The 12,239-nt window shown below is 49.2% G+C and overlaps 2 protein-coding genes and 2 non-coding genes across 4 annotated transcripts in view; 1 reads left to right on the top strand and 3 right to left on the bottom strand.

Moving 5' to 3' along the window:
- Positions 1-1,065: 1,065 nt before the first annotated feature.
- Positions 1,066-3,799, bottom strand: Rpl27a (ribosomal protein L27a). The gene is made up of 5 exons (XM_008853437.3): positions 3,707-3,799; positions 3,284-3,347; positions 2,825-2,900; positions 2,067-2,241; positions 1,066-1,241 (listed from the first exon to the last, which is right to left on the bottom strand). The coding sequence occupies exons 1-5, from the start codon at positions 3,707-3,709 to the stop codon at positions 1,113-1,115; spliced, it is 447 nt and encodes a 148-aa protein (XP_008851659.1). The 5' UTR covers positions 3,710-3,799; the 3' UTR covers positions 1,066-1,112.
- LOC115067744 lies at positions 1,344-1,475 on the bottom strand. Its single transcript, XR_003847111.1, has one exon. It is a non-coding gene; the product is annotated as a small nucleolar RNA SNORA3/SNORA45 family (small nucleolar RNA).
- On the bottom strand, positions 2,487-2,616 carry LOC115067743. The gene has a single exon (XR_003847110.1). It is a non-coding gene; the product is annotated as a small nucleolar RNA SNORA3/SNORA45 family (small nucleolar RNA).
- A 5,018-nt stretch (positions 3,800-8,817) lies between the features above and the next one.
- Positions 8,818-12,239, top strand: part of Trim66 (tripartite motif containing 66) — a 79,240-nt gene continuing 75,818 nt past the window's right edge. The window contains exons 1-3 of the mRNA XM_029556278.1: positions 8,818-8,903; positions 10,072-10,265; positions 11,413-11,644. Coding sequence (XP_029412138.1) covers positions 8,818-8,903; positions 10,072-10,265; positions 11,413-11,644 — 512 coding nt within the window. The remainder of the gene's footprint in view (positions 8,904-10,071; positions 10,266-11,412; positions 11,645-12,239) is intronic.

The following is a 12,239-nucleotide window of genomic DNA, read 5'->3' as shown; positions in this document are numbered from 1 at the left end:
GCCCCAACCTTCTGATTAACACACAAGCACCAAACTCTTGGCTGTATATTCTGGTACATGAACAAGGCAGCTCATCAGAGCCAGTTGCCTCTAAACTTAAGGGGATGGGGCAGCTTCTTCCTGATTGGGTGGGTATCTTATAGAGGGAAGCTGGAAGCCAGCAAGCCCTGAGCATTTAATGGACCAGTGATCACCTTCTCCAACACTCAGTGCCTGAATGGCTGGGTGAGCTTCACTCTGACTCAGCGACCATGCTGGATCCGTTTTGTTCTTTCCACCCTCACATTCATTTTCTTGATACTGCCTCTAGACTCCCACTAGTCCTAAAACCACAGCCTGCCCAGAGCAGCTCTTGTCAGAAACAAAGCACTACTGATTCCTATTATCTACTGACTGAACCAAGTTCCATACAATTCTCTAAAGCCTTAACTGAAAACCCACTTTTACCTTTTTCCAATTTAGGGGTGGTGCAAACCCCAACACAGCAATACTGTACACCTGAGCACTACGCCATGCAGATTCTTCTCAAATCAAGTTTCTCACCCATCCACAACAATTAAAAATGTTTATCCTTAATCGTCAATTTGCTTTGAACATGTCAATGCTGTTGTAATGAAATGCTTCTAAGTATGTGGTTTTATTAATTTAAAAAAAATTACTCTGCTGGGCATAGCATGCTTTTAATCCCAGCAGAGGCATGACCCTTGAAAAGCACCTGGGTTCTGGCCCTCAGGTGTTGAGATATTTTGAACTAGAGGTAATGATGTATCAATTCGTTGACTATTAAGAAAATTCAAAGGGGGGCTGGAAAAGATCGGCCAGCAGTTAAGAGCAGAAGACCTCAGTTCCCAGGTACTCACACAGCAGATGTCTGTAACCCCAATTCCAGGGGATCTAACACCCTCTGATCTCTGTATGAAGTGTTTCTGATTGTTAGGGTAGGGCTAGCTCTATCATACTGAGAATAATCAATAAAGTCCATGCTTCTCACTTTTCTAGGACCTGTTGGGCAGGTTTCCAACATATAGACAAGGGTGGAGAAATGCCAAAGAACCTACACGCAGATCACATGAAAACAATGTTAGCGTTTAATGAACCTCCCCTGTGTGGCTTCAAGCCACCAGGACACAGGCACCCCCAACACTCTTAATCTTCTCCTCAGCTCTTCTGCTGAAGAATTTGGCCTTCACGATCACGGGCTGCTTAGGGAGCTTTCCCTTCCCCAGAACTTTGTAGTAGCCCTAAAAGAAGAGAGTAAGATTTATAACACACTACAGCAGATACCAACTCCCTGACAAGTCTGAGTAAAGAGGCCACCATCCCAGACTCTAGATTCAGGCAGGACATGTTTCTGATCAGGGCACCAAAAGGGACACTGACTGCCCCAACCGGTGAACCAAGACCAGCAGATCCTCTCTGAGAACTCTAGCACACCAGGACAAGTAATCATGTCAGGATGTGACTCTAGTCTCAGGAAAGCACAGACCTTTTTCCTGCTCAACTATCCCCCACCCACTATGTTAAAACACAAAGCAAAACAACCTGCAGGTACATTCCTAGCAATGCTCCAAGTTCTGGCCACCCACACTGCTCAAAAAACATCAGAGGCATGCTGGGAAGGAGGACTTAAAGTGTGACTTAAACAGTGAAGGAGGACTTAAACAGTGAAGAGATGTCTCTCTTCAGGGAGTATAAGGCCCTAAATAAAGAACATTAGGACTAATCTGCAAGGAACACGAAGGGCCAAGAGCTGTATCTCAAAGACGATTCTGAATCAACTAGCACAAGCCAAGAAAAACAAGCCTGTTAGAACATGGACACTGGGGAAAGAGATTACTGACTAGAAAGACACTCATGTGGAAGTGAAAGGGAGATTTAACCAACCTTTTGCTAGAAATAAAAGCAAAACATTTGGTTACCAAATTCCCACTCCAGAGAAGAGACATGCATGCCTGACACCTTCAGATGTCAATTACAGGTGGATTCTTCTAGGTAAGTGGTAAGCACAGGTTAGACTTCAGATGGGAGATGAATGAGGTTTTATAAGGATAATAGCAAGAACTCACCGATCGCACCACATCAATGATGGGGGCAACGCCAGCCTTATTTTTGCCAGCATTTACCCGTGTCTGTTCACTGACCAATGTCCATAATTTATCAAGGTTGACAGTTGGGCAGAAGCTCTGGTTCCTCTTTAAGTGGTAATGCCTCATACCAACTTTCCCAAAGTAACCTGGATGACTGGGGAGAGAAAGCAACCACATTCATATCTATCATTTTTATAGCTGCCTCCTGCAATGTAGATTTTCACTGGGGTATAACCTGACAGCAGGCACCTAATACTTATTTTGAACTAAATCTCATGTTACTGAAGAAGTCGGGTCACTCAACAGCAGTCTGAGAAACTTACACTTCTCTAAGAGGATTCCTAAAGTCAAAACACACCACCTCCAACTGGTGGCTATAGGCAAATCTGTTAATCTGATGCATGTCACTAACCTGGTGACTGACTGTGCCACAAGGCCCACAGCCAGTGAATAAGGTCAGCAGTTACTCTTCGAGGACTCTAGCACACTAAGGCAATAGCCAATACCCAAGCGTGACTCTAGCCTCGATGACAGGTTCCCTCAGTTCACTAACTTGCTAAAGCCAGCATTAAGCAGTTAAGAAACTTGTTTCCTGGCGGGCGTGGTGTCCCATGCCTTTAATCTTAGCACGCAAGAGAGAGAGGCAGGGGAGGTCTGGAAACTTATCTCCAGAACTTCCCTGCCCTACCTCCAAAGCTGCCGGTGTCAGTTAAAAGCTAACTCCAAGACATACTCACTATTTGTCGAAGTTGATCCTGTGGTGATGCATGCCACCAGCATTACCACGGCCTCCTGGGTGCTTCCGGTGTTTCCCTGCAGACACACAAAGCTACATGGCTATCACAGCCTTCTCTGGCTGCCCCATACCAACGTGAACAAAAGCAGCAATACCTCACTTATGTGCCTTGCTTAGTCTGTCCCCAGCCTTCATCTTCAACATGGCTACTATTTAAGACTCAGGGTCAAAACATCTTTCCAGGGCTCCACGTCCCAGAGCCATGTCTCCAAACTAACTCAACACTTCAGCCCCCTACCAACAGGTCTCCTTAAACTGGACGAGAGGCTCTTCAAACTGAGTAGCTGCTGTTCAATCTGACTTGGCAACACGCTTTACTCGCCTCGCCTCTGTTCTACCTCCCAACACCGAAATACAGTCCAAACCCAAAGGCCCAACACAAGTGGAGACAGGCACTTACCGATGCGGCCGTGGCCGTGGCTCACGTGGCCCCGGAGTTTCCGGGTCTTCCTCAGTCTGGATGGCTGTATGGGAAAAGCAGCTTAGTGGTTAGACCTGGGAGAAGGGGGAGGCGCCATGCTCGCCACCCAGAGATCGGCCTGCAATCAAGGGCCTGCCTTCTGTAGCATTTTGCAAGGCTGGCGTTTCCGACCCGGTAACTCTCATCCACGCGGCGCCCTAACCCTCGTGTTCCAGAGATCCGAGGCCGGGCGGGAACACGTGGCCCCGACCTCTGCACCCCAGCCATCCCGCCCCACCCTGGGCCGGCCACGCGCATCCCGGAAGACCCGGGCGGACACCAGGGGAGAGCGGCCGGGGGACGAGGGGAGCAGGGCTGAGCCACCGCACCCAGGACAGAGGAGGCCGCGGAAGGAACACCTACCATGGCGGCTGCCGAAAGGAAAGAGGGAGGGCTCCGTGAAGTCTCGCGAGGTAGCGAGCGCGGGGGCGGGATTACTGTGCCTCATCTCCGGCCTAGGCGGAGCTGCTGGTGGCACGGGCTTCCGGCGCCCCTGGTCGGGCGGGTGCATCGTTTTCCCAGGGTGGGCGGTGTTCTGGCGTCGCGACCTCGGAGGCGGAGCTCGCTGCGCTTCCCTGGGTCTGGCGTCGCGGGGACTCGGGCTCCTGGACGCGAGGGGATGGTCGTGGCTGCCCCGTCGCGGCACAGAGTCCCTCCCGGGTCCACCCGTGCAGGCCTGCTGCGGCTTCCCACCAGGCGGTCTATAGTACCTGCTGCCCGCCCTTATGCCGCGACACTGTCTGCTGTGTTTCGCTCTTGGCCTGTCATCATGGACTATCTCAAGTTTAAACAGTCTGCTGTGCTTTGGGGACCTACAGCCTAAACTAGTTTGTATAGACGCCGAGGCCACATTTGAACGTTCTAGAACCTCTCAGGATGCTCCTGGTCCCCCTTCTCTTGGACTAGAGAGTCCCAGCCGGGCCTGTATCCCGTGCAAGAAGGTACTCCCCGGACTTTGACTAATGCAGAGAAAGAGTTGCTCACTTGTACCACCACACAATCTGGCACATAACTCAGTTACCACATTATACATGTCTTTTCTACTGAGCCCTAATTTTTTTTGGAGACAGTCTCCCTGTGTCCCCAGCTGGCCTGGAACTCTATGTAGACCAGGTTGGCCTCCATCTTACAGAGATCCACTTGCCTCTGCCTCCTCAGTGCTGGGATTAAAGGCCAGCGCCACCCCGCCCAGCTTTGGACCCAAATTCTTTAAGGGCTCAAGGATTGCATATTTGTTTTTGTCCTTAAATTCATGTGCTCCCAGTTCCTGGCATGTAGTATATGTTCAAGAAGTGAACATTTCCTAAATTAATATAGAAATCATCCCTTCTGTGCACAAGATCCTGTTCCCTACCTTATTTTTTGTTTCCTAATTCCTGGTCCCTACGGTTGTATCAAGATATACACTCAGAAGGATTTGGTGTTAGGATCCACAAATGGGGGAGAATATACTTCTGTTTTTCTGAGTCTGTGTTCACTGAGTATAACAGTTTCTAGCTCCATCCATTTGCCTGCAAATTTCGTTCTTTCATCTTGCTGAATAGAACTCCATTGTTTAAATGTACCACATTTTCATTAGCCAGTGCTCAGTTGACGGGCACTTAGGTTGCTTCCATCTCTTAGCTATTGTGAAAAGAGCAGCAACAAACATGGTTGTGTCTCTGCAATAGGATGAGTCCTTAGGGTATATATGCCAAGGAGTTATATAACCGGGTCGTATGGTAAGTTCACTTTTAGTTGAGTTCTCTACACTGCTTTCCATAGGGGTTGCACTAGTTTGCAATCCCACTAGCAGTGAATGAGCGTTCCCCTTTCTCCACATCCTCACCAGCATTTGGTATCATTTGTTCTCTTAATCTTAGCTAGTCTGATTGGGGTAAGGTGAAACCTTAAGGTGGGAAAACCAATTATCTTAAAGATTAAAAAAATATTTTTACTTTCTGGATATGAGTGTATTGCCTGCATGTGTGTACATGCACCCATATTGTGCAATGTCTGTGGAGGTCAGAAGAAGGCATCAGATCCCCTGGAACTGGAGTTATAGAGTGTTATTAGCTGCTGCGTGGGTGCTGGGAACTGAACCCGGTCCTCTGCCAATGCTTTTAATCACCAAGCCATCTCTCCAGCCCTGGAAAACAATTAGCTTTATATCCTCTTTCACATCTCATGTGCCATTTTGCCTGGATTCTGTCCTTCTTCATCACTTAATATAACCCTTTCTTGGTCTCCATTCATCCTAAATGTAATACTATGTCCATATTTACAGTTCTTTACATATAAACATATACATAATAGGCTAAGATCTGCATAAAAGGGAAAATATGTTTTTCTGACTTTGGTTGACATCCTTAATATACATTCTAAGTCCATCCATTTTCCTGAAAATTTCATGATTTCATTTTTTTTGGTGAATAGCATTCCATTTGTATATGTACCATATTTTCACTATCCAGGGACATCTATGTTCATTCCATTTGCTTGATATTATAAGGAAAGCAGCAGTAAACATGGATGACAGATACTATAGAGTGGTAGAATATGTCGTTCTCTGGACTAGCTAGGTTACATGTTAGTTTGACTTCAATTTTTAAAAAAATTTGCTTATTTCATGTGTCTGAGTGTTTTGCCTGCATGTAAGTGCACCTGTGTGTTGCAATGCGTAGGAGGCCAGAAGAGGGCCTCAGTTCCCCTGGAACTGGAGTTACTAATGGTTGCTAGTCAACGTGTGGGTGCTGGGAATTGAACCCTGGTCCTCTGCAAGAGCAGTCACTGCTCTTAACTGCTGAGCCATCTCTCCAGCCCCTTGTTTTGTTTTTTGAGGCAGGGTCTCCCTGTAGCCCAAGCTGGCCTCGAACTTGCTATGTAGAACGGGTTGGCCTCTATCTAACAGAGAGATCCACTCCCTGCCTCTGCCTCCCCAGTGCTGGGATTAAAGGTGTGTGCCATCACACCTGGCGACTTTCATTGTTTTATATGATCAAAGAATTCAACAGCTCTTTGTTCACAATGGAACAGAGTTTCCCTTTACAGTCCTACGTCAGCTTTCCTCCTCCATTTTGCCTTTACCTGTGTTGTTTCTCATACATGGAATGGCTGTCCTGACCACATATCCTCTTACTCAACATGGGGGGTGGGGGTGTCAAGGTCTTGACAGTATGTAACCTAAGCTCACATCAAATTCTTCATCATCCAGTTTCAGTTTCCCACATTCTGGGATTACAAGCATGTACCACCATGCCCAACTCTTCCTGAACTTTTAAGAACTACCTTAATATTCCACTACTCCCAATAGCAGTCCAATACACCATGGTACCAGCCCCAACATCTTCGGAGCTCTTGATGTTTACAAAATGCATCTGCCTGAGGATTCAGCAGAACTGGCTTCATGTTATTGTGAAGCCCTCCTCCTTGGACCCTGCCCTGGACTCCCAAGACCCCTGCCCCTCTTGAGGACTAACTGCTCTTTTTCGCTTCTGTAAACTGCTTGATTGCTTGATTGAAGGGACAAACTGTATTGACCCCATTTTGACTAGCTGTTTCAGGCAAGCGTGAACATGCCCAGGCATATTGTACTCTCCACCTGCCACCCCCACCCCAGGAGGCTAGAGGTCAAGCAAGCCCAGACATATAGCAGCCTTATAAGGTAGAAACAGAGACTTCTGGCTCTACAGATAACAGCACATTCCACAGCTCTGAGGGTAGCACCCACCAATGAGAAGCCCCCAGGACTGCATCCCCTATAACCAATCAGTTCAAAAGTGTGTTGGTGTGTGCGGGCTCCTAGGGACAATCAAAGTGTGACTCTGTTATTCCCCTCTTCCCTTTGTCCAAAACCTATAAAGTGCTTCTACCCCCCTGTGATGGGGCTCTCAGCACAGATCCATTGCATTGGTGAGGTCTGAGAGCCCGAGCTTACGCCCGAATAAAGACTCTTTGTTCTTGCATGCCCTCTGGATTCCGTGGTTGTTCTTGGGGGTCCGTTCTCTGGGCACAACATTTGGGGTCTCATCTGGGATCCCCAAGACCCCCCCCCACGGGACCCCAGAGTGCTGAGTCTGCCTGATTTGATCGGTGAGTGTCTCTTTGTGTCTTTTGTATTTGCGTGCATCTGGTTTTTGGGCCCAGTTTGAGATTGCCTGTTGGAGGTCTAGGCGGATGCGCTGGAAGGCCCCAGGCCGTGAGACTCAGGAGATGTCCAGGACCCACCTGGTGGGGATTGGATCCCCTTGGTAAACTTGGAAGGACGAAGTGGGTTGCGCCTGCTGGGAGGCGAGAGGCCATCATCCTATTTTCAGTTTAAGGCACCAACTGTGTGTTGATTTTCTGTGCATTTGTGCTCTTTGTTGTGTTTGTGACTCTTACTGCATTAGAAGAGATGGGATAGAACCAAGTAACTCCCCTTAGCCTTTTCCAGGATCACTTCTCGGAGTTCAAAGCCCAGGCTGATAGCCTGGGGTTAAGAGTAAAGAAAGGGAAGCTTTTTATGTTTTGCAGGAATGAATGGCCGACCTTTGGGGCCGGTTGGCCTGAAGAAGGGACGTTCGACCTGCCCACCATCTACAGAGTAAAGGATATAATTTATGGCCGTCCAGGCCACCCTGATCAGGTCCCTTACATCATGACTTGGCAGGTTATGGTGGAGGAGCCTCCAAAATGGTTAAAGCCGCTCCTTCCTCTTTGCCCCCCTCCAAAGCCAACCATCCTTACCCTGCGAGGATGGGCAACAGAGAAATGAAACTAAACCCTCTGCCCATCTCTACCCTGTCTTGCAAGGAGGCACAGGGGAAGAACTTCTGCTTGAGCCACCCCCCTATCAGCTTGTCCCACAAGCAGAGCCTCAGGACACCCTGGGGGAGGCGGAGGCAGCCTCACCCCAGGAGACCGAAGAACACCCTCCCCAGACACGGAAGAGGGTCCAAAGGGGGCAGCCATGGCTGGTGGCAGACTCTACTGTCCTCCCCCTCTGGGCTGTGGGGCTGCTCACTGAAGCAGGGGACCAACAGATGCAGTATTGGCCATTTGCAACTAGCAACCTCTACAACTGGAAGCTGCAAACAGCTAAATTCTCTGAAAAGCCCCAAGGTCTAATTGATTTGCTAGAATCTGTTTTGTTTACCCACCAGCCCACCTGGGATGATAGTCAGCAGCTTTTGCAGGTCCTGTTCACCACTGAAGAAAGAGACTGGATCTGGGTTGAAACCCGCAAGCTGGTCCCTGGGGTGGATGGGAACCCCACCACCAGTCAGGCCCTGATAGATGAAGGCTTTCCCCTGGTTAGGCCGAATTGGGACTTCAATGTGGCTGAAGGTAAGGAGAGGCTCCAGGTCTACCCCCAAACTCTAATGGGGGGGTCTCTGGGTGGCTGCAAGGCATCCCACCAATTTGGCCAAGATTAGTGATGTGCAGCAAGGGAGGGCAGAATCACCCGCAGCATGCCTAGAAAGGATCCTTGAGGGTTCTGTACCTATACTCCAATGGACCCGGAAGCACCCGAGAATAAGAATGCAGTGATCCTGGTGTTTGTGAATCAGTCAGCACCCGATATTAGGCGCAAATTGCAGTAATTGGACTGACTGGCCAATAAAAACCTTGCCAGAACTTCTGGCGGTGGCTTAGAAAGTTTACAATCACCAAGAAAGTCCTGAGGACAAACAGGCCCGAGTCGCCGCCACTGCCAGCACTAAGCAGACCCGCGACTTTGCCAAGATTCTCCTGGCCACGTCAACCAGGTCCCTGGGTGAAAGAGAACGCCAGCTGCAACGCCTATCTGCTGAACAAGGTAGGAAATGCCCAGAAGGGTGACCAAAATTGCTGAGAAACCAATGTGCCTATTGTAAAAAAATGGGCCATTGGGGAAAGGAATATCCAAAAAGACCGACCGGACAGGAGCAGGTCCGTGAAGGAATACAAGTCCTGGAGCTTGGGGAATGGAGCGAATAGGGAGGACAGGGTTCAGATCCTCTCCCTGAGCCCAGAGTAACTCTCAGAGTGGAGGGGACATCTGTGAGTTTCCATGTAAACACAGGTGCTCAACGTTCAGTATTAACAGAGACCCAAGGGAAATTATCAAACAAAAAGTCCCGGGTACAGGGAACGACTGGCATAAACCAATATTCACGGACCACCTGAAGAAAAGTGGACCTAGGCATGGGCTGGGTGTCCCACTCCTTCCTAGTCATGCCAGATTGCCCCTACCCACTCTTAGGTAGAGACTTGCTTACCAAAATTGGAGCCCACATCCATTTTTCACCTAATGGGGCTCATTTAACAGATAAAGGGGGCCACCCCATTCACGTACTGACCTTGCAACTAGAAGATGAGTATCAACTGCACCAAAGGCCTGGCCCATAGCCAATGGAGGAGATTTCTGTTTGGCTGCAGGAATTTCCCTTGGCCTGGGCCAAGACTGAGGGGGTGGGGCTGGCAGTCCACCGGCCACCCATCTGGGTAGAGCTGAAACCGAGAGCACTTCCCACTCAGGTGAAGCAGTACCCCATGTCACACGAGGCCAGAGCAGGGATTACCCCACACATCTGGAGGTTAAGAGAACAGGGCATCCTAGTGCCCTGTCGGTCCACATGGAATACACCTCTCCTCCTGGTAAGGAAGTCAAACTCAAATGATTATCAGCCAGTACAGGACCTGAGAGAAGAAAATAAATGGGTCATGGATATTCACCCCATAGTGCCCAATCTCTATACCCTCCTTAGCTCTCTGCCACCCTCCAGGAGCCAGTATACTATATTAGATTTAAAAGATGCCTTCATTAGCCTGCCCTTAGCCAAGGACAGTGAGTCATTCTTTGCCTTTGAATGGCAAGATCCGGAGGTCGGTTTCAACGGACAGCTGACCTGGACTCGCCTGCCTCAGGGATTCAAGAACTTACCCACTCTCTTTGGTGAGGCACTTCATGAGGATCTGGGTGAGTACAAGCTGGAACACGCCTGGCTCACCCTATTACAGTATGTAGATGACATCCTGATAGTTGCTGCTGATGCTCTACTATGTCAGCAAGGAACTAGGGATTTGTTGGTGATTCTGGGCAGGCTAGGATATCGGGCATCCACTAAGAAGGCACAAATGTGTCATCGAGAAGTGATTTATCTAGGGTATATTCTAAAGGAAGGACAAAGATGGCTCACAGATGCCAAGAAAGAAATGGTGCTGAAGATTCTGGTCCCCAACTCCCAGAGGGCAGTGAGAGAGTTTTTGGAATCAGCAGGGTTTTGCCGCCTCTGGATCCTGGGGTTTGCCGAATTGGCTAAGCCTCTCAATGAGGCTATGAAAGAGAATGAGACTTTCGTCTGGATGGGGGAAAGAGAAAGGGCTTTTAATGAAATTAAGCAAGCCCTCCTGGTAGCCCTGGCTTTGGGGCTTCCCGATGTCACCAAGCCTTTCCACTGCTACAGAGATGAAAAGAAAGGAATAGCCAAAGGAGTCCTGACTCAAACGTTAGGACCCTGGAATAGACCTGTGGCGTACTTGTCTAAGAAACTTGATCCAGTAGCCACAGGATGACCACCGTGTCTGCAGATTATAGCTGCTACTGCCCTTCTAGTCAACAATGCGGATAAATTGACTTTAGGGCAAGAACTGCACCTCACCACTCCTCATGCTATTGAAGGAGTTCTTAAGCAGCCACCAGACCACCGGTTGAGTAACACCTGAATAACCCATTATCAGAGCTTACTTCTTAACCCTCTGAGAATTTGGTTCCTCCCAAGCACCACCCTTAACCCAGCCACCCTACTGCCCAACCCTGACTTGGACATGCCCCTGTTGTGCGGGGATCCTGAGCCAGGTACATGGGCTCAGAAACAACCTGACCAAATGACCACACTTGGATGCCGAAGCTACTTGGTTCACCGACGGTAGCAGTTTCATGAAGGATGGGTAGAGGTATGCAGGGGCGGCTGTGGTAACTGAGACTGAGACTGTTTGTGTGGTGGCTTTGCCTGTGGGGACCTCGGCTCAGAGGGCCGAGCTGATAGCTCTGACTGAGGCTCTTAGGCTTGGAAAGGACAGGCGGCTGAACGTGTACATGGACAGCCGATATGCCTTTGCTACAGCACATGTGCAAGGAGCCATCTACCAGGAAAGGGGGCTGCTCACAGCCCCCCTTAAAAATACACAAGAAATTCTGGACCTGTTGGCAGCTCTGTGGCTACCTAAGAAACTGGCTATTAGCCACTGCCCCGGGCACCAGAAAGCCAACACACCCATAGCTCGGGGAAATCAGAGAGCAGACCGGGTTGCCAAAGAAGTAGCTTTGGAGGCCTTCCAGATTTTGCCAATCCAACTGTGAGATCCTGGCCCCCCCATCCTACCTGATCAGCCTCACTATTCCCAAGAGGATATGAAATTGATACACAAACGTCCCATGACCCAAAAGATCAAAGCTTGGTGGCATACAGGAGACTGTAGAATTTTTCTGCCAAACGACTTGACCAAAGACCTCCTCACACACATCCACTGAACCACTCGCCTGGGTACAAGGAAAACAGCTGAACTCTTAAGAAATTCTCACTTAAGTCTTGAATTTCCACCTACTGGTTAATGCAGTCGCCTCCGCATGCCTTAGTTGCAAGCTGACCAATGCTGAAAACCATCCTAAGGAACAAGGGGCTCGAACGAGGGGCTCTAGACCAGGGGCCCACTGGGAGATGGACTTTACAGAAGTTAAGCCAAGCAAGTATGGTTACAAATATCTACTAGTTCTGGTAGACACCTTTTCAGGATGTACTGAAGCCTTCCCCACCAAGCATGAGACCGCTCAGGTGGTAGCCAAGAAACTGCTGGAGGACATCTTACCCAGGTATGGCATCCCAGCCCTTCTGAGCTCTGACAACGGGCCAGCCTTTGCATCACAGGTAACCCAGGAATTAGCTAGGATATT

Source organism: Nannospalax galili, unplaced genomic scaffold (assembly GCF_000622305.1).
Source record: "Nannospalax galili isolate Female #2095 unplaced genomic scaffold, S.galili_v1.0 scaffold44, whole genome shotgun sequence".
Lineage (NCBI taxonomy): Eukaryota > Metazoa > Chordata > Mammalia > Rodentia > Spalacidae > Nannospalax > Nannospalax galili.
Note: the sequence above shows the minus strand (reverse complement) of the source record. Positions and strands in the feature narration are given on the sequence as shown.

Excerpts from the sequence above, each read along its gene's own strand:
- Rpl27a (XM_008853437.3), bottom strand. Across the intron at positions 2,901-3,283 it reads CCACGGCCACGGCCGCATCG|GGAAACACCGGAAGCACCCA; the intron begins GTAAGTGCCTGT and ends GTGTGTCTGCAG. Across the intron at positions 2,242-2,824 it reads AGGATCAACTTCGACAAATA|TCATCCAGGTTACTTTGGGA; the intron begins GTGAGTATGTCT and ends TTCTCTCCCCAG.